At 36.9% G+C, this 22,391-nt stretch overlaps 1 protein-coding gene across 1 annotated transcript; it reads right to left on the bottom strand.

Annotated features, from left to right (window-relative positions):
• Window positions 1–389: 389 nt before the first annotated feature.
• Window positions 390–17,384, bottom strand: LOC149155837 (FRIGIDA-like protein 3). Its single transcript, XM_089444545.1, has 5 exons — window positions 17,223–17,384; window positions 1,932–2,388; window positions 1,247–1,335; window positions 1,087–1,158; window positions 390–890 (listed from the first exon to the last, which is right to left on the bottom strand). Exons 1-5 carry the CDS (start codon window positions 17,382–17,384, stop codon window positions 390–392), a joined length of 1,281 nt encoding a protein of 426 aa, XP_089300671.1.
• Between the last annotated feature and the right edge of the window lie 5,007 nt (window positions 17,385–22,391).

The raw sequence follows: 22,391 nt of genomic DNA, 5'->3' as shown, positions 1-22,391 counted from the left end.
TTATTCACCAAATTTTAATCTTCCACAAAGAGACAGATTGATCCTCTCTGATTTGTCAAACAAATAAAAAAATACCAAAATTATGCATAGAATCATCTTTGAACTGTAAACACTACAGTATATAGTAACCTGGGAAAGTGATGAAGCACTCAATACCATACAAAAATAAAATTCCTTAATAGAAGATTCCTTAATAGAAGAAAACACCACTGAAAATTGTGAAAAGTTGCCAAATGAACTTTGCCAATCTTTTAGATTTATAGAAACAAAGTCAAAAAACCTCTTCAAAGCTAAGTGCTTACTACCAGCCACATCCAATATGAAAGGTTTTATGGGGCCTGATAAGATCAGAACTTGCTTGACCACGGTAAGATAAGCACCGTACCTACCTAATGTATAAAAGAAGACTGGTAAGTTGGAGGAGGGGCAGGTAGTCTACTGCCAAAGTGATGGTTGTTGTAATTAGTAGAGGAATTGTAAGAATCGGAACCCAACAACGAAGGCCCCATGTTATCTGATGGATACATATATGGCCTTGAGAGCGAGACTGGAGTCCTATTTCCAACACCATAGCCTGCTCCATATAATCCTTGGTTTGATCTATCATATGCATTTTGGCCCTGTAGGTTGTAGGATGTAACACCTGGAGCTGCATCAGAATATTGTACTCTATCCAAAGACCTATAAAAGCTTCTGTCTGCACCATTGGAAGAAGCATAAAGAGTCGGAGTTCTTTCATCTGCACTTAATGGAGGCATATATACACCAGCATTTCCTCCATTGGCACGAGGACGCTTAGGTTGAGACTTAACAGCACCTGCAAACCTTTTTCTGTCAGCCTTAGCTTTCTCTAACTGAGCTACACGCTTTTGAAGAGGATCTGGTGAGAACTGTGATTCAAGTTTGTGCTCCTTAATGCACTTTTATAACAGCTCTGTAAGCAGAAAGCTCTTTTGTATTTACTTCAATCTGTAGCAGCAAATAAAAATATTGGTCAAAAAAGAAACTTCCGATATAACCAACAATACTAAGCCAAAATGATCATCACATAACAAGACATTTTGTATAACAATAATACAATCATACTTGTGCAACAGTAGAGTTATTCCCGCTTTTTAAACTTGCCTGAGAAGCTTTCTTAGCATCTTTCAGATATTCCTTCAACAAAGGAACAGGTGCAAACTTCTCTGTCAGCCCAAACGCATGAGCAAAGTTGGCTGCCTCAATTTGTTTTCAACAAAGGAACAGGTGCAAACTTCTCTGTTAGCCCAAATGCATGAGCAAAGTTGACTGCCTCAATTTGTTTTCCACTATTGACCAGGGTTTCTACAACATCTGCATGAAATTTTCACAAAATTTTCAGTTAATCTGAATATGTCACAAACATTTGAAATACCAAAAGACAGTTTACTGTGAAAGAAAAAACAATACAGACAACTTCAACGGATTTGTCAATAAAGATAATAGCTATGCCAGCTTGAGACCATTTTCATAAGTAAACAATTCCCCACTCATGAAAGGCCTTATGACACTTTACCATAGCTGATCATCTTCAGGTGCCTTTATTAATATCAAAAAAATAACTTACATACAACTTTCTACCTCATAAAAAGATGTCTACCTAGTAGAGGCCACTCAGTATCTGCCTTGCATATGAAATGTTGAGATCTAAAGAAAAGAATACCAACCCCGTCAACTTAGAAACCCGTTCACTGGACTAAACAAAAAACGTTGGGAAGGTTTACTACAGCCAAGATTACCAAACTTTATCTTCAACTCAATCAGCCACAACCAAGTATACTGATAAAATCCACCAGTCCCTCAAAAAAACCAAGCTAGCCATGAATGCCAGAAAAACAACAAAAAGCCTATCTACCAAGCTGGATGGAAATTTTGCCAGCCTAGCCACTGAGGCTAACATTACAGAACACCAGCCAACCAAGCTGGCATTTTTGATTCAAGTCCAAGGGAACGACAGAGTTCAGGTGTCTGCCTGCACCGTGCAAATGCAAGAACAAGCTTGCATAAGTCATCTTTATCAAACTCTGACGCAATTCCAAAAGTAGCTAGAAGTTGCAAGAAGGCCTGGGCCTCCAACGAATTGGCATTGACAACATCTCCTTCAAGGTTTATCTTTGACTTCCATTCATGTGCAATACTTTTGGCTTGCTCCTTTATATTTAAGGGCAGAACTGGATGTTCAACACCCAAAATAGGATCTGCCAAAACAGGTACAAGAGATTCCAGTGATAATGTACAGGCCCGGCGTAGAGCCGGGAGCCCAGACTCTTTCTTGTCACTTAACTTTTGTTCAAGAGAATAAAACTCCTCCAAGGACTCCAACACTAACCGTGGTGGGTCAGTTGCAGAGTTTAATGCAGAGGGAACCTAATTGCAAAGCCCTATTTCCAATTGCAAAAGTCATTAAGAATGGGAAGATAGGATTTAGGGATTATAATATCTGAAAATTTCTATTTTTAAAGTATTATAAAATGAGTTTAGATTTTTATATAACAATAATAAGTGGAAATCAGAAAAAGAAAAAGAAAAGAAAAGAAATTGATTGGAGATAAACTTTTTATAATTTTGTAAATGTTATTGAGTTCCAATGCTCAAACAAAATATTTATAGAAGGTAATTCACTGGTCTGTGGATGAAGCAAGCATTTGGGGGCTAATTCGTGAAGTATGACAATAAAAGAGGTGAAATTAGAATGAGTAATGATAAGACAGACATCCTTGTATAGAAATTTCAATGAGGTTCTTCTTAAAGGTGACTTAATTGTATCACATTGATTTTGACATGACAACATCAGCAAAATGATATAAAAGTCGTTGCAACTAGTACATCTGTGTTTGATGCATTAATCACTATATGAGATTGAAGGAATCTGGCGCATTCTCGATCAAAACTATTGCTTGATTGACAACAACATGAGTCTTGTGTTGTACAACAATTGTATAATTGGTGCATTAATCACTGTATGAGATTGAAGGAATCTGGTCGCATTCTCAATCAGAACTATTAACAACAGCATGGGCCTTGTGTTGTACAACAATTATATAATTTGATTGTGAAGGATTTAAGGAGAAGTAATGTTGTTTTCTCTGATCCTATCAAGGATTAGCAAATATACTATTTATTGGTCCCTGTGGTATACATTGTTTAGACCTTGTTTTCTCCCTTAATTGTAAGTGCATAAAAATATTAGATTCATAGGACAGGGTACCATTAATCATGTGATCCAATGATCTTGGACATTTTTTATTGAATTCTTCAAAACTTATTTCCATTTGATCTTCCAAAATGTGAAGATAGTTTTATTGGTTGGAACAATGCTACAACTTACAAGTTATAATAACAGAGATTCTGTTCTGCATAATGCTTTCCACCTTGCAATATTTTTGTGGATATCGTTAAGCAATATTCTCTTTGAGTAAAGAATAAATTATTGTGTGTAGAGTCATTGGGTTTACTATAGTAATGATCGTAACATTTTGTAGTATTTTGTTTGTTGTTATGTGGTTTAGTGGTTGAGACAGTGCATTACCATGTTAATGACCCAAAGTCAAACTTAGAGATCAGAGCCCTCAATTATAAGTTGGTTGAATTTTATGAGATTTATATGCAATATTAACTCAATAATTAAAAAAAAATATAGACTTAAGCACCCTAAATAAACTTCAATTTATACATCTTTAGAATCTCATTTATGCTACATATCTGCATCTTATGTACATTTTCCCATTCCCATGTCAGAATTGTTCCTCAATTTATGCCTTACGGCGTTTCCTTTGCAACATTTGGTGCAAATGCTAGTTATGTATAAATTCAAATTGGAAAATATATAGATAATATCATGACAAAACTAAAATATGACGGCCCAGATGACCAACTTATCGAATGATTGGGTCCTTCCTCTCGAAATGCGATGAAATATTTTTGGGAAAAAAAATAAAAATAAAAAACTCGAAAATATTGAAGATCAAAGTAATATTTATGAATATTTTTATGAAGAAAAAGAAGTTATGTGATCTGATTATAGAGTAAAGGTTAGATTATGACAATAGAATATAATTAAGCTATTAGATACCTAGATTTAATTGGAAATTAACAGTATAATGAAATATTTAAATATATATATATATATATATATTATAATGAGCCTCATAAATGGGTAATTGTATGGGCTCATTTTACCTCCTAACCTAGTCAAATCAACCATTCTCTTAGCTTATTGTATGATTTTTTGATTATGTTTATGCTTATAGGGTGAGTTGAGTTAGTTATCATGCCATGTGGTCTAACATGTATTTAATGCAGATTATTGATGGATTTCGAGGTGAAAGTTAAGGATCTAGTGGCCAAACTGCAGAAATAATTCGAAGTAGACAGAGAAGAAGACTTATAGGAGGGAATCCCCCTCATTTATTAATCCTCAGTTCGAATTCCCCTTCATTCAACTCGGAGTACAAGCAACCGAATCATGCACTAGAAGGCAGCCGAGTAAGTGCAAGATGATTGAGAGTTATCTCGAGTTTTGGAAGCCAAGCCTCCCTGATTTTAAGGAAGATGTTGGTAGTTTCAGATGTATAAGTAGAGAGGCCTAGGGCCTCACTAGGGTCGGATTTTTTTTGCTTGTGTAAACTCTACTCAAATTTCGAGCTTATTATTTTGTGACAGTTTCATGTAATCATGCTATTTTCTTTTATAATGAATACGGAATCCTTTTTGAGCTAGTACTGAGATACCTTAGAGGGCGGAAGCTCTTGGGTTAGGGTCCAATCCAAGCAGCCAAGCTTCTCTTTACTTGTATTTGTATGCTTTATTTCAGTTTGTAGATTAATTTGTTGTTAGAAGTATTTTCCTTATGGTTAAGAATAGGTTGCTTTTGTTGATTTAGTATTTTGCTTCCATTGGTACTTTCTGTAGTAGGTTAAGTAGTGATCAGAAAAGATTCAAAAGGCTGGCAATAGTGCCTTGGCCTCTCTTCCTCCCTCTGGGACCATGATTTGGGGCAAAGACTCTCTTGCTGCCCCAAAAACACATATTTTCCTCATTCATAGGACTTCTAGTGTTTTCAACGCTCTAGTAGATTGATAGTCCGGTTTTTCTTTGCTTTAGATATCCTTTATCATGTTCACTTCCTGATTTGCAATAGTCCTCTTTTGTGCTTTCCTTTCTTGCAACATTTCTCAGCATTTCCTTTCATACATCATAGTTTAGACCATTTTTATGCAAAACTCTGTTTTTCCTAGGATGCACTCATTTCCTTTGTTGCTTGATTTTCTTGGTTGACTGTCAGTTTCTATGCAGCAGATCTCTTCCAGTAGTAGGCCAACTTACCAGCAATCACACCCTCCATCTAATCCATGCCCTATAGTTCTACCAAACCTCACCTCAATTCTCCCCTAGTTTCCTTTATTTTCCATAGAACTTCTTCCTCTCTCCTTGAGCAATCCCAATCATCTTTCTCTCTCCTGGTGGTTCATGGTAGACCTTAAGGGCCCTAACACCTCATCCCAACCTTCATCCACCTTTTCCACCCACTCTCACACCTTCAAAGCAGTGAAAATTGCTCTCGGCCTCCTCTTGTAGGCCTCCTGTATTTTTCCTGTTTTCCTCCTATAGTTTCCCTATGTCCTCCCATAGTTTTTCCTGTAGGCTTTCTTTTGAAGGCCGAGTGTGGTAAAAGCCTTTAGAAGGCCACCTAAGACCTCCTAGGACCCATCCACACCATCCTACATCCTCCCAAGTTCCAAAACCGCCCTCTAACACCACTTGTTCACTGCCACACTCACACACAATAAATTAGATGCATGATTGAATTCACATAAAAACACATAAAAATCCAAAAATATTTTTTTCTGCTTATTTACTTCCAGAAATAGCATGGTTAGATGTTGTTTGCTTCCTTGAGTAGGTAATGGCATTTCTTCCATGATTTTCATAGTGTTTTTGGCAGAAGTAGAATTGGCTTGTTAATTAGGCTTTACTAGGTTTTGCTTTACATTCAAGTCTTTCTCCTTTTTGCAGTTAGAATAACATCTGTAGAGTAATATTTCTTTCCTTTCATCACACATAGAGCTTCTTCTGAAATCTATAGAAGTTGGCTTGAGCTCCTAGTGATCTTGCATCGGCTGACCAAGTGACAACCTACAATGAGAACTAGTACTTGTGCATACAGCATCGACGCTTCCAAGTTTGTTACGAACTACCGGGTTAATAAAAGTAAAGTTGGAAGCCCAGAAGTTGCAGCATCCTTGCTGCAACACTGGCACTCACCAACTCCTAAGAATCAAACAACCTCTACCACAAATGGAGCAGCCTTGTGGTTATCGCAAACAAAAAACACTCCCCTATTGGAGATTCCTCAAAAGAAAATAGGAGTGAAAATAGAACATATGTGGCGACGATATGCCATCACGTGAAAATTTATCAAAATTTTCCCATCAGAAAGGATGTTGATAGCTTGATATGTTGGATCAGAAAAAATTGGATGCTCAAAGGGGATCCAGAACTTAAACTAGGCTCAAAAGGGTTTTTCACTACAATATTCAATAACATAAACAACAAGGCCATAATCTTATAGGGAGGCCTGTATTTCATGAATTTAGAAGGTTTATTCATGAAACCCTCAATTCAAAAGTTCAACCCCAAGAAAGAGGATTTCTCCTTTGCACTATTTTGGATATGAATCTATTCTCTACCCAAAGAGTACTGGGACTACGACATCCTAGCTGGCATGAGAAATGTGATAGGAACATTTATGATGATATCTAACACCACCAAAACATGACTGATATACCTCCTATGTGCACCTTTATGCCTATCTAGATCTCTTGCAATCACCCTTAGCTAGCATATTCTTGAGCATCAAGTACAAAATATGGGAGCAACCAATCGATTATGAACAAATCATATTTTGTTGCCACATATGTCATGAATATGGTAATTTTTTTCGAGATTGTCTAGAAAATCACACTCAAAGTAGTGAAACGACAACCCCGAATCAAGATTAGGAAGTGTACACCAAATTTGCAGGAAATAAATAGTCAAGAATACAATGGCCACTCTGTCCTCCAAAAATGTGGAAGAGCACAATCGGCTTGCATTTCTACAATAGCTCTACGAACATGAACCATTGCAAAAGACAAAACAATAATAAGAGAGAGATACGGGGTAGACTAGTAAACCCCCACCAAAACACAGGTAGCAAACACATCCATTGCATTAACTAGAATCATATAAAATATCTAGAAATGGAAGAAACTATCCTAGATCAATTTTATGGTGAAGATGTTAAAGTCATGGAGTTGTAGGATATAGATTTGTAGTCACTAGTTAAATAATGACACAATAAGGACCTAACAACAATCTTGGAGGAAAAAGTGAAACTCATAGCCAAAGCCTACATTAAAATAGAAAGAATCACTTCTTCGTCGCACTCATGAATCAGGTGACATTACTCCCCTTCATCACGCTTTTTCGTCTCATGGAAAAAAAATGAAATTCCCCTAGGTACCAAGGGAAAATTATAAAGGAACAAAAAAGGAAGAAAAATAAATAGTAAAATCCTACTAGCTCTAGGTGACTTCTTAGTCAATTCCATATGGGTAGCAACCATGGATATTATTTTCCAACCCTCCTTCCATTATTCTCAAAGAAATTCATCACTTGGAACATTTGGTGTCTTAATGGTAAATCCAAGAACAAATTATTGAAACATAAAATCAAGCAAGAACATTCCAACATCCTCATGATCCAGGAAATCAAATGCTCCACAAAAAATCTTCACAAATTTCTTAAGATTATTTGTTGAGATAGTGAAAACATATCCCATAATTGTTTTAGTGCCTCATGAAGCTTTGCTATCATACATAACCCCTCAATCGTCACCCTCAAAAACTCCTTTCTTCCAAGAATCCTTACTACCATCTTCCAACCCATTGGTTCTGACACTCAATTCTTAATATCCAATATATATGGTCCAAATGGTGCATCAAATCATAGGGGTAATCTCTGGATCCTAGGGGAAGACTTCAATATGATAAAAACCTAAAATAAAAAAGGGAGGGATTCAAAAAGAAGATGCATAAAGTTTAATTTTTAATGACTTCATCAGCAAATGCAAACTAGCTAATCTTGGAACCCAAAATGCTATACATACTTGGAACAACAAAATATGGGGTAACTCATAAATCACTTTAAGGCTTGACAAATTTCTTATAGCAAAATCTCTCTTAATTTTCAACACAAATTTTGAAGCCATCATCTTTCCAAGTCATGGTTCTCACCATTGGCTTAGACAACTATCTACAATTGGTTGGGCATCCCTAGGAACAAACCCTTTAAATCTTAAGCCTTCTAGCTAAGTCACCTAAACTTTCTCCCTAATGTGGAAAATTGGTAGAGGGATTCAAGTTTTATAATATCTTCACAACAACAAAAAAATTAAGTTTTTTTGAAATAAAAATGACAAGTTTTGATTGGTTGAAATTAATTCCTTAAAGTTTGATTTGAGTTTATGTGACAAGATAATTAGTGAGGATGTTGACTAGATTCCCTATAGTAGCCCAATAGAATTGCAAAAGTTTATGGCTAAATTATGTAGCCATAACTACGAGGGGGAAATCTTCTACCCTTATTTTTTCTAGTTTAATTTATTTTCTTTAAAAGATTTGAAAACATGTCATAAGTTGAAGAAGTACAATATAGGCATGATAAAAATGTAAAAGATGAAGTAATGCAAATATGCATATTCACTAAAACGATATCAAATAATGAGACACTAGGTGCATACAATAATGGATGTGCATGCATAAATACTCCAAGGAGTGTATTTTCCTAACATAACTCAGATCACTAATATTTGATAATGGTAAACATGTGACCAGGGACATGTTCACATCCGGTTGGGAAGCCAACAAAATTGTTGTATGTAGTATTAAGGAAACAAGGCTATGAAAAATATGGCGCTACTGGGAGATTGGCACAAGTGAATCCTATACTTGTTTATATGCATGTTGTGCCAACATGATAAGTGCACTAGTTAGTAGTGTGCTACCAATCAGTTGTTCTCCAGATAAGTGTTCTAAACAAGTTCATTATGACTCTTTGATTGTAGGTGCATTTGAAGTATTGTTGAATGGTTAGTTAAGTGCATGAGATGAATATGTATAACTTAAGAGATTATACTAGGGAAAGATTATGTTTTAAGATAATTATACTGACATGATTTGGGTTGAGACAATTTATATGAGTGCAAGGGGGAAAGATTCCATGATTGTTGCACAAAGAAAAGTGTGTACAACATCTAGACACTTTAACCAACAATATGCAATATATAGAGGGATGGAAACTCTGGGAAGTGATTTTGGGGAAAATGTTTTGCATGATTTTGTCGATGCAATTTTCTTTTTTACTTTTGTTCATTTTTTAGCATGGTCATGTCGCTTCTTGTTTTTTCCTTTTGTATTTTATGATGGTTTCTTTTGTTTTTTCCTTTTGTGGTTTTGTCTTGATGGTTTATTGAGTGCAGGGAAGGAAAATGGAAAAGAGCTCTAGAAGAAGAGTTAAATAAGAAACCAAACTTGAGATGTAAAACCCTAATAAAAAATTATGCATAAAATAAATGGCAGAAAGGGAGTTGAAGAAAATGAAAGAATAATTAAAATGGACATGACTTAGTCCACTTTTACAAAAAAAGGAAATGATATAACAACCATGAAAGTTGCATAGAAAGGAAGTTTTCCTAAACTTTAATAGTGCATGGCTAATGTATATTTAATACTGTTAAAAAGAGAATGATGCTTCCTGATGTGACAGATCATTAGATGAGCCTAGTCATCGTAAATAGAAAAGCACACAGGATTCACTCAATGAACCTCTGACATAGCATGTTTTTTTTGTGGCATACTAAAAAATACCCTTTGTTTGACTAAATATTGGAAAATACCTTTAAAAATCACTTTATTTAACCCCCTATCAATACTAACACAATACGCCTTCCAAATTTTAAAAACCCTTAATTTCACTATATATTGTAGGTATCCATTTTTTCATTAACATTTTTTATACCCCTTTATATTTTCTCATTAACTTTGATCTCCATTTTTATACCTACTAATATAAAAAACCTTTACCCCCTATTATATGCAAAATATATTATGTCATTTTTTCCTCAATATATATCCTCCAATATGAACGCACGTGGTATGGTATTTCTCCCCCAGTGAAGTCCCCATGAAAGTAAGTAAATAATCCACACACACACAGTTATAGTAATATTATGATCATTGTGCGTGGTATAAAATGGAATGGATAGTTTCCATGTTTTGAGATTACATAGTGAAGCCATGTCTAATGGATTCCATGTCACTTGGAATATCTATTGTGTAGTGTACAAGTAACCTATTGCTATTAATTACTATTGATGATGTTCTTATATTGACATTTCTAACCGTTGTTGGGTGCATGAATGAAAATTGAAATCGTCTTCTTAGCATGTGTGAAGACATATTGGAATCAAATATGAATTTGAAATAGGAGTGGCCTTGACTCCATAATCAAACCATCGTTAGTTTAAAATTCTATGGAATCCTTTTAGCCTTGAGGAGGCTACCTAGGAAATGGAAGAAAAATGCAAGCACTTCATTAACTTTGCAAAAGTGATAACGACAGAAGAAACATCGAGGATGGTGTTTAATTCAAAAGGGGGGAAATGTGATACCCCTGGTGCAATTGCTTTTGCAAACATTATTATTTATATTTTTTGTAAATATTGTGGAAATGTTGGTTGTGGGGCCAAGACTGAAGTTGACTAACAAATGTAAATATTAATATATTGTTATGAATGAAATATTATCATCTCTACTTATTGTTTATTCAGAAATATAATAGGAGCCACCATGTGAGTAGTCAGGCTCTCAACTGTCAAGAAGTTGTTTGAATCAGTTGCAGTTCGAGAAAGGACAATTTTGAAGTGAAAGTTGTCATAATTAAGAAAATAAATCCTCCACCTTTAAAAAATAGTCCAGCCACCAGAATTATCATGATGGGAGAGAAAGGTCATGTGGTGAAAGGAAGGAAAAAAGTGTGGGAGAAAAAGGTAGTCTAAAACAAAAGTTCTAGTGGGAGAGAAAGAATGGATCAGGAAAAATATTAAAACCTTGAACTAGTGGTACATTTCTAGGGTTTGAAGAGGTGAACCATAAACAATATTGATCAAATTCCTGACAAAAGGTTTTCTTAAGGACCGGGGGGAATTGTGCAACATAAAACTTCGTTGGTTAAGTGGAGAGGGGTTTCTCCTATTATATTTTCAAGTACTCAGATAAGTAAATAAATTGGTGTTTCTTTGGCCTATGGAAAATCTATATTTCCAATTTATTTGTTTTTGGATATGTTTTGTGATAAGGTTGAGTGTAGGCATAATATTTAACATATGTTTTCTCGACAAAAGTTGTATTTTAGTTGGAAAGTTTATTTATGTTCGGGTGTTTTTTAATAAGATAGAAGAATCATTTATGGGTATTGTTTTAATTAAATAAAATATATATTTATGCCTAAATAGGGCTAGTACGGATAGAATAGTACTGAAGAAAAAATTCAATGCATTTTCTTGAACCCTTGTAGTCCCTATTTAACAAACCCCCCAAGGAAAAATTGATGAGGAACCCCAAAACTAGGAGTTTGACATCAAATTTTCTTAGGTCCAAGGGGACCATTTAACCAAATACATAATTAAGAGAAATGGGTATGAATACATTCAAATATATAAACAAATACTCAATGCACAAGCTTAACAATGTCCACCATATTATGAAAAGAACTACAAAGTAAACACAGCGAAAATAGTCATGTACAGGAATAGAAACAAGGTTAGCATAGTTGTTGAATGACAACAACATAAGACTTTCTTGTTAACCTGTGATTTCATATAGTCTTCGCTTATTGAATAAGAGGCCTTGTGGGATTCAAATGTAGAAATACAAATACAAGAATCATGCATCAGATGTCTCCCTGGCCAAGGATTATACAAAAGAATCAAGTAATCATGTAGACATCATTTGGAAAACATGTATGCATAAAGCATGAAAATAAGCTAGGTTGTAAACCATATTTGAAAATACATTTGTATATATTCACAAAGAAGGGTAAGAAATATTGTGTGAGAACAAGGAAAATAATAAAGTTAAAAGTAGATTTTCGATCCTTGTTCCAATTCATTTCTGAAAAAATATTTATCTATTAAAAAAATTCATTAATAAAGGAATACATAGAGAATGAAGCATTTACAACAAGTATTATGAATGAATAAATTTCCTCTTGTTGACATGGCTAATATTCGCATGGAAACAAGGGGGACTAACCTGATCGCAGACCCTAATTAGACTTGCTTTCATTTGGAATGGCTAGCTCCGACGGGTTTTAAGGGACCCCGTAAATTATTTAGACACGTTGAAAGATTGCTTCCGGGAGGAAGACTTTGATTATATCAACAAAATAAAACAAGATAACCTTTATGTATTAAATCCTATCTACACTACTTTGATCTAGTCCTAGCTATCCTAATCTATCCTACAGAAGCATAATACAAAGGTTTAAGCATCATATATATGTTTGGCAGGAGTGTGATAAAGAAGATTAAACATCATGGCCCTAATTAGACTTGCTTTCATTTGGAATGGCTAGCTCTGACAGGTTTTAAGGGACCCCGTAAACTATTTAGACACGTTGAAAGATTGCTTCCGGGAGGAAGACTTTGATTATATCAAAAAAATAAAACAAGATAACCTTTATGTATTAAATCCTATCTATACTACTTTGATCTAGTCCTAGCTATCGTAATCTATCCTACAGAAGCATAATACAAAGGTTTAAGCATCATATATATGTTTGGCAGGAGCGTGATAAAGAAGATTAAACATCATGTATAGATTCATGTCCAAATGAATCAATCACTGAATTCACAACTGAACAAGACTGTATTAAAGCTAAATTTCAATCCAATCACTCATATAGAAATCCACACTCTTTTATGGAATTAAACTTGCAACTGATGTTTAACTTAGTTTCAAATTATAGACCATTCACAAGTTAACCAAGAAACTGAATCACATTCAATTTAACAAGACTAATAGTGAACTATAAGTCATCAATGTGCATAAATACAAATCACATTTACATTCATGCCAGCAACAACACTCTGATCCAAAACATATAAAAGAACCATCAAATAATTCTGAAACTAAAGGCTCCTTCTTCCCCCAAAATAGTCCTTATTCACAATAAAGCAAAACTGTTCTTCTCGAAAATCAAAAGCCCTTTCTCCTCTTCGAAGGTAATACTTATGCAAATGCCCACAGACTCTAGGTCTACCCTGCCTCTTCATCTTCCCACTGTATCCAATCTGCAAATCGAGTACACAGAGATAGGATCATCAGCATGACCGTTGACACGTAGAAATCATAACAGCTAGATCGATTCATTTCCTAAGGAAGTGAACAGATGTTGGTAGAAAGGGTGACTATATGTTGCATTCCCATAATGAAGACTGGGATAGCTTTACTTTTGGAATGAACATGAAACGCATGGGGTTTCGACCCGGAATGCTTGCGGCTAGACCTTTAAACACAACGCTTCTGCATACATGGCTCTTCGAATCCCCTCTTGCGTCCTTTACTTCTCACCTGCAAGGATAACTATCATTAGCTTGATGATTGTGAACAATAAAACATAAATGTTCAATCAAATGTAAACATTGCCTTTATTCATTTTATAAACTACGAAACAAGTGTGAAAAGGATTTATGCCTGATACACAGTCAACATACAATTTCCCGCTCAACCCATAGCCTTGACACAGTTTTTTGAGGGCTTCTTTTAAATCACAATTGGGTATCGGCCCCTCCACGGGTTGCAGTACCATGCCTTCCACTTCCCCGATGTGCAATCACACTATCGCGACTCCACAGGCTCGCCTTTTACACTGAAAACTCGATCCCTTTGAAATTTCAGAAAATTTGGAAAACACATGAAAACACAGGAAATTCTGCCTCAATCGCTCAAGCCAGACCACAAATGTTATCTGTTGGAGTCTATAAATATTTCCGGGTCCGGCCCATCGCATATCGCAATGTGCACAAACCTGGCGCTCCACCGATCGCGATATGCGATAGGGCTTCGAACCCGAAAATATATATATCATATTTGATAGCTCAGCGGGTCTGCTATATCGTTGCACATATTGTGTATAAGGCCCGGGCTCCGCCGATACGTGATATGCGATTGGGGGCCGAACCCAACAATGTATACAATGTGATTCATAGTGTGGGCGGGTCCGGAGGTCAGGGGTGTGCCATATATACATAAACCTTGGACTTAGGCTGATTGCGATATGCGACGAGCTTTCGGACCCGAAAATATATATATTGTGGTTCATAACGCCATCAGGTCCGAGGCCTTATGGCATGCATTATGCACCCAGATTGAATGCGATAAGCAAAAGAGGGAGGATATATGTATTTTGCGAAGGGTTCCCTTTGTAAAGGGATTATAACGGGACAATGATGTGATGAAGGGTTTTGGAAGGTAGAGAAACCCTGTTGAGCATATGAATGAAGGGCTTAACAAGGTTATATGTGAGGGATTTGTTAAGGGGCTTTTATCATTTGTGAATGGAATATTTGGCTCTTCATAGAGTTAAAATCACTGGGATGAAAAGGATCATTCAGAGAGATGATAGATTAGACTTATAGGGGGCCCATTCAAAATTTTCTATCAGAGCATGTTTTAATAGGGTGGTAGTTGTGGCCACAACAAATGGTGAACCACTGGGCAAACCAGTTATCTATGTTTCCAAATAACCTTTAGATCAATAAAACATCAGGATGTTAAGATAAACTTGAAATGCAAACTATATAGATGGACAAGCATGGGTTCCACTTAAACATTAACTGCTTCAGGAGGGATAGAGACAAATAGCTTCTACTTACTGATATGATTTTGCTAGGAATTCTCCAATGGCGGTATTATGGGGTTTATTGACCTTCCTTTACCTATTTCCTGCTTTCAAAAATCCCTTTGGGGCCGTCACTGGTCTGTCCATACTTGTTTAGGTGTGTACCTCAGCTCTTTATTGCTCATCAAGCTTGATGTAGACATGTTTTTCTTGCACTTTATATGAGAATTTCAGTGCTATATTTTCATTGATTGAATGGGGCGCAGTCATGGATCATGCCATATTTTTAAACTGCTTAAGCAAGGTTGGGCTTGCTATTTCAATCGGCACTCTGAGCCTAGCAACATTCCTTACTCTAACTAGCTTCCCAAACAACCTGTCCTTCCAGATTGGCACAAGGACTTGACATTTCATTTCTTTTTAGATAAGTCCTTCCAGTTTCAGGCACAAGGACTAGAGCACAATTAGATTTGCCACAAGGTATGAGACAGTGAGCTTAGCCCATGAAAGGAGGTTTACTTGTGAGTAACAGGTATTGGACCATTTAGTGTGGTGGATGGGACCAATGGAGAATGATTGTAAACCTTACAAGCAAGTATAGGCTAGGTCTGAGTGGGATTTATTTAAATGCAACGTTCCTCCATTCCAGTCTAGCGGTAGTTACACATTTTTTTGTTTTATAAAGATGCCCCTACATGCTTCAGATATCCAAGTTATCAATAGATCTCACATAGTTCCCAACAGATGCCCATGAGGGGTTTCGATTTGCATTCCACTACTGATTCTCAAGTTCTCATGGGTTGATAGAAAATTTGTTTGATTTGAGGGGAAATGATGGATTCAGGAACAACAGAATCATCAGCAATTTAATGAGGAAGGGAATGGACAAGAGTAGTGAATGAGGGCGAATCTGAAAGGTAGAATGAGAATGGAGGACTACAATCAGCTGGCTGAAAAGGAATGTAATTCAAAACAACAAAAAAATAGACTTGGCGGAAAACAAAAGAAAGCACAGAAATACAACTAAACTAACAGCAAAATGAAATGAACTCTAACCTACTCAGGAGGTAACCTTCAGATGCTGGCCATTAACAGGGAGTTTTTTTGTTTCTCCCTATAAGGTTTTCAATCTTTAAGTTCCATGACCAATTTTTTCCACAACTTGGAATGGGCTCAGCCATGAGTGTTGTAAATTTGTGTGCTTACCTGTTGGCTCACTCATGAGAGATGAAAAGTAAATAAATTTCTCAATGAAAGATATCACCTCGTCTTCACTTATGTTTATACGTTTGTCATGCTCCTTTTTGTTAATTCCTGCATTTCTGAGTGTTTTTTGTAATGTGGGAACTCAAGGATTTGATTATCACCTTCGAACACCTACCAATTTGGGATGTTATCAGTCACGGATGATCTGAACATCAATTAAACATAAAATTTATTCTTGTTTAATCTAAGATTAGGCAAAAGTTTCGCAGGCATAGCAGCCATTGGATCGGCATCGTGGTTATACTTTCGAGGTATGTATGTGACATAGAAAGAATCAAAATTGTCAATTAAACTCCATACCTCATGTTGGTACCTCACCAGGTATGGCAGACTCCAGTGTATCTTTTTCTTTACCTGGTCCACCATTATCTCAAAAACTCTGAGATTTTTTATATTCCTTTCAATGGCTCTTCTCAGACCTTTCGGTAAGCCTTCATGTTCTGCTGTGTTACTGGTGCGCATACATTCCAACCGACTGGCCATCAGACGTTGGTTCCCTAGTGGGTCAATGAAAATGATCCCAGTGTTGCACTTTCAAGACAGTTAGAGTCATCAAAGTGGAGTGTCCTGAAAATAAACTCTAATGTTATGCTAAAAGAACTACTTCCTACGCAATTAGTCCTATCATCTACTATAATACAAGGTAATTCATCAGTTGGATTATGGGGGTGTTTAATTCTTTCTTCCAACTGTGTCTTTTTCAAAGCCTCCTTAACTGTTTCTGCATGGAATTCTCTGAAACAGGTTTCCATGGCATAAACATCGAAACTATAATTCCCAAAAATAGAGTTATAGAACATTACAGGTTCATTGGGGTTGTTTGGTTCCGTTACCACGTACTTCATGTATCTTTCCAAATCCACTCTCAGCATATCACTTTTTCCCCTTTGGGGCAACAAAATATGGGACCAATCAATTAAGAAATATCCATTTAGCTTTGATGACTAGTCCCTACTAAGCAGCATTCCATAAGCCTCGGGTATATCCACTACCACTATATCAATGACTTGAGTGTATTGAGGTTTGGAATCCATACGAATCAACACATCTTTCAGCTCCCCAATAACTCTCACATTCGTTCTGTCCAACTGCATAATTCGAGTTTCAGTTTTATCGAGTATTGCCTGAAGTCTCTTAGCAACAGCATAAGGCATAACAGTGGATGAGGCACCAGAGTCTACCAAGCAATTGTGCACATTCATGTTGAAGATTTCAAATGTGATAAGGAAGGGTGGAGTCATAGATTTTGATTTCCTCCCTATCATGGCTGCACTAACATCTCGGGGCTTTCGATTCATTTTAGACAGAGTGGCTTCCATAGCTGATGGTATTCGAGATGAGCTGGAGGTATTAACAGGTTTGGACACTGGTTTCTCGGTTTGGCCGCTGGAGGTGGTGGGGGTTTTGTAGTTCCACTCATTCATAGCTTTCAGCAGCAAATCTCTTTGCTACGTTAATTTTAACAAGTCAAAATATGTGATATTAGCCCTAGACTTCTTGAGATCATCCACAATATTGTAATCAATGTTATAAATAGCATATGGCAAAGTAAACATACCTATTCTGCCATTCTTAGATGGGATTTTACCATCTTAGGTAGCGTTCATTGCAGTGGGAGATGCATTTTCTTTCTCTGGGTGAGACTTGCAACAGGGACATTCTTGGACTGACCACTAGGTCTACTCTTCTCGATAGGAACTCTGGGAGCGGATGCTTTCACAGGGCGAACATCTTGCTTTGTTTGGTCTAAGGGCTTTGTCACATCTGGGAGAGGCCCTTTACTTCGCGTGTGGATTTCATTAGCGTTGATTTCTGCAGTGTTATCCCCTTTGTCGTCGTTCTTATTACTATGGAAATCCCACAGCACGTTAATTTTGGTTTCCTCATCCAAGGGTTCTTCTACTTTGTATCCTTCCTCGTCTTCTTTTTCTTGTTCGAGTTCCAGTACAGCTTCTTCTTTATTAAGGAGCAATCCAATAAGAGCCAACTCTTCTATGTTTAAAGCCCCTTCATTAGGTGGAGTAGGCAATGCAAGTTGACCATGACCACCTTCTATTTTCTTCCGATAGAAAGGTTTGAAGGGTTTTCTGTTATTATAATCTCCTCCATTCCCACTTGTACTCTCTCCAACATTTCTTTTCATATCGATGACTGTGTTTGTTAGTTTCTTAATGATCCGATGCAAACCCTCCACATCTGTGGTATCCTTTTCTTTGGTCTTAGCCACTTGGTTGCCACTCCCACTACTCTTCTTGGATGATTGAGAGGCTTTCTTCACTTCAGTTGTATAATGACATGCTATGAGGCTAATCATTTCATTTTCAACTTTCACTGCTTCATCGATAGCACCTTGTAAGGTTTTCACATTACTCCTTTTAACCCACATCGCATTGGGACAGGGAGAGCAGAGATATAGAATTCCATTAGCACCTCTTCAGTAGGTCTAGCGGTGGCTAGGATTCTGTTGAATAGAGTGTTGAATCGGATGTTAAAATCCTTGACTTTCTCGTTGGTTTCCATTTTCAGATGGGATAGTTCTAAAACTAAGGCCGCAGGTGTTTTGTCATCACCAAACTTGTCTAAAAAGGCCTGCTGAAAATCATCCCAAGAGGTAATCGACCCTATTCTCAAATTGAAATACCATGTGGAGGCTGCACCAGTCAAAGTAAAAGAGAATAGGTGACACACCACATCTTCATCGGCAACCCCCAACCTGCACAAGGCTAGGAAGAAAGAGCGAATATGGTTATCAGTGGTATCTCCCCGCTCAGGGTCGAAATTAGGTAACACTCTTTCTGCATTTTTGGGTAAGGGATGCTGCTGCCTGGGTACTGCTACAACATCCTGTGCAAGCCAGGGAGGGAGTGCTCCTGGAGGAGGTGGGGGTTGATTCCCACTCGGAGGAGGAGGTGGAGGTTGATTCCCACCCGAAGGAGGAACATTGGCCATACTATGGACAGGGAAGTTTTGGTTGGAGGCTTCTCTGTTAGGATTCTCAAAATAAAGTGAGGAGTTACCTTTAGAAGGGGAATCCTCATGAATTTCTTCCTAAGGGGTGTCAATACTTTGCAAGGATTCTAGCACAATATCTTCGAGAGAAGTGGCTGTAGATGTATCTTCGCTCAGGGTAAAGATCATTAGCTTTCTCTTAGTTGTCGGAGGTAAAGAGTGAAAGATGGGAAGTTGAGAGAGGGAATGAACGTAAGCCTGAGTAAGTGTTTTGACTAGTTGTTCCTGAGTGACTGGATACTCCCATAGTCTCTCTTCCTTGGGTGACCCGGAAACAGGACATAGAGGGGTCTCTGTTTCTTCAAAACGAGGCTCTTTCAAATGTGTGGCAGGATATCTATGACCTTTACAATCCATACATTAATCCTTTTGAATCTGTGCGTGGCACTTATAGATAAAATCTTGAAAAGTTGGGGATGGCAGTTCAGGCCCACTTTCTCGCACCAATTTGTTGACATGGCTAATGTTTGCTATGGAAACAAGGGGAACTAACCCGAACATAGACCCCAGTTAGATCTGCTTTCGTTTGGAATGGATAGCTCCGATGGGTTTTAAGTGACCCCGTAAACTGTTTAGACATGCTGAAAGATTGCTTCGGGGGGGAAGACTTCGATTATATCAACAAAATAAAACAGCTAACCTTTATGTATTAAATCCTATCTATACTACTTCTAACTACTCTGATCTAGTCCTAACTATCCTAATCTATCCTGCAAAAGCATAATACAGAGGTTTAAACATCATATATATGTTCGGTAGGAGCGTGATAAAGAAGATTAAACATCATGTATAGATTCAGGTCCAAATGAATCAATCACTGAATTCACAACTAAACAAGACTGTATTAAAGCTAAATTGCAATCCAATCACTCATATAGGAATCCACATTCTTTTATCGAATTAAACTTGCAACTGATGTTTAACTTAGTTTCAAATCAAAGACCATTCACAAGTTAACCATGAAACTGAATCACATTCAATTTAACAAGACTAATAGTGAACTGTAATTCATCAATGTGCATAAATACAAATCACATTTACATTCATGCCAACAACAATGCTCTGATCCAAAACGTATAAAAGAACCATCAAATAAGTCTAAAACTAAAGGCTCCTTCTTCCCCCAGAACAATCCTCCTTATTCACAATAAAGCAAAATTGTTCTTCTTGAAAATCAAAAGCCCTTTCTCCTCTTCGGAGGTAATACTTATGCAAACGCCCATGGACTCTAGGTCTACCCTGCCTCTTCATCTTCCCATTGTATCTGATATGCAAATCGAGTACACAAAGATAGGATCATCAACGTGACCGCTGACACGTAGAAAGCATAATGGCTAGATCGATTCATTTCCCAAGGAAGTGAACAGATGTTGGTAGAAAGGGTGACTATATGTTGCATTCCCATAATGAATACTCTGACAACTTTTCTTTCGGAATGTACAGGCAACGCATGGGGTTCCGACCCGGAATGCTTGCGGCCAGACCTTTAAACATAGTGCTTCTACATACATGGCTCTTCGAATCCCATCCTGCGTCCTTTACTTCTCACTTGCAAGGATAGCTATCATTAGCTTGGTGATTGTGAACAATAAAAATAAATGTTCAATCAAACGTAAACGCTGCATTTATTCATTTAATAAACTATGGAACAAGTGTGAAAAGGATTTATTCCTGATACACAGTCAACATACAATTTCCCTCTCAACACATAGGCTTGGCACAGTTTTTTGAGGGCTTATTTTAAATTGCAATTGGGTATTGGCCCCTCTACAGGTTGCAGTACCCATGCCTTCCACTTCTTCGATGCGCAATCATACTATCGGGACTGCATGGGCCCGCCTTTTACACTGAAAATCCGATCCCTTTGCAATTTCGGAAAATTTTGAAAACACATGAAAACATAAGAAATCCCGCCCTGATTGCTCAAGCCGAACCTCAAATGTTATATGTTGGAGTATATAAATATCATCGGTTCCAGCTTATCACATATCGCAATATGCACAAGCCTGGGGCTTCGCCGATCACGATATGCGATAGGGCTTTAGACTCGAAAATATATATATCGTATTTGATAGCTCGGCGGGTTCGCCATATCGTTGCGTGTATTGTGTATAAGGCCCGGGCTCCATCGATACATGATATACGATTGGGGGGCGGACTCGACAATGTATATAATGCAATTCGTAATGCAGGTGGGTCCGGAGGCTAGGGGCGCACCATATATACATAAACCTTGGACTTAGGCCGATTGCGATATGCGACGGGCTTTCAGACCCGAAATATATATATATATATATATATATATATATATATATATATATATATATATATATATATATATATATATATATATATATTGTGGTTCATAATGCAGTAAGGTTCGGGACCTTATGGCATGCATTATGCACTCATATTGAATGTGATAAGTGAAAGAGGGAGGATATATGTATTTTGTGAAGGGTTTCCTTTGTAAAGGGATTATAATGAGACAATGATGCGATGAAGGGTTTTGGAAGCTAGACAAACCCCAATGAGCATATGAATGAAGGGCTTAACAAGGTTATATGTGAGGGATTTGTTAAGGGGCTTTCACCATTTGTGAATGGAAGATTTGGCTCTTCATAGAGTTAAAATCACTGGGATGAAAAGGATCATTCAGAGAGATGATAGATCAGACTTATAGGGGGCCCATTCAAAATTTGCTATCAGAGCATGTTTTAATAGGGTGGTAGTTGTGGCCACAACACCTCCATAAATCCATAAGTTAGATTTTATAAAAAAAACATCAAAAACTACGACCATGTTCTACACGACCTTGGCTGAGAAATTTTTTTTGTAAATATAAATCTGAAATGATGTATATATATAGTTAAGCATACAAACATGTTCATGTTAAATAAAGCAATTACACATCACTGAGTAGTTGTAGTTTCATCTACTAGGGTTTTAGATAAAAACCTACTAAAATAAAAAGTGAAAAACATGTTATAAATTACTTGGCCTAAGTCTTGGAATAACCTCGAGAAGTAATGCCTTGCAATGGAGATAAAGAATAAGAATTGGACACCTAAGATAAGCTAGTAATTGAAAAAACCTTTAAACCCTTTCTCCTGTTGAACTCTAGAATGAAAAAATTGAACATGTTGATTTAA

Source organism: Pinus tabuliformis, chromosome 9 (assembly GCF_031772625.1).
Source record: "Pinus tabuliformis cultivar Carrire ecotype Pingquan chromosome 9, CPIR1, whole genome shotgun sequence".
In the NCBI taxonomy this organism is placed as follows: domain Eukaryota; kingdom Viridiplantae; phylum Streptophyta; class Pinopsida; order Pinales; family Pinaceae; genus Pinus; species Pinus tabuliformis.
The sequence above is the reverse complement of the archived record's forward strand: the minus strand, read 5'-3'. Positions and strand labels throughout refer to the sequence as shown.

Coding starts and splice junctions, on each gene's coding strand:
- LOC149155837 (XM_089444545.1), bottom strand. CDS start 17,384: ATGCCTTATGCTGTTGCTAAGAGACTTCAGGCAATACTCGATAAAACT. Junction 2,389..17,222: donor CTCAAGTCATTGATATAGTG/GTAGTGGATATA, acceptor CTTTGCAATTAG/GTTCCCTCTGCATTAAACTC. Junction 1,336..1,931: donor AATGCCAGCTTGGTTGGCTG/GTGTTCTGTAAT, acceptor AATTTCATGCAG/ATGTTGTAGAAACCCTGGTC.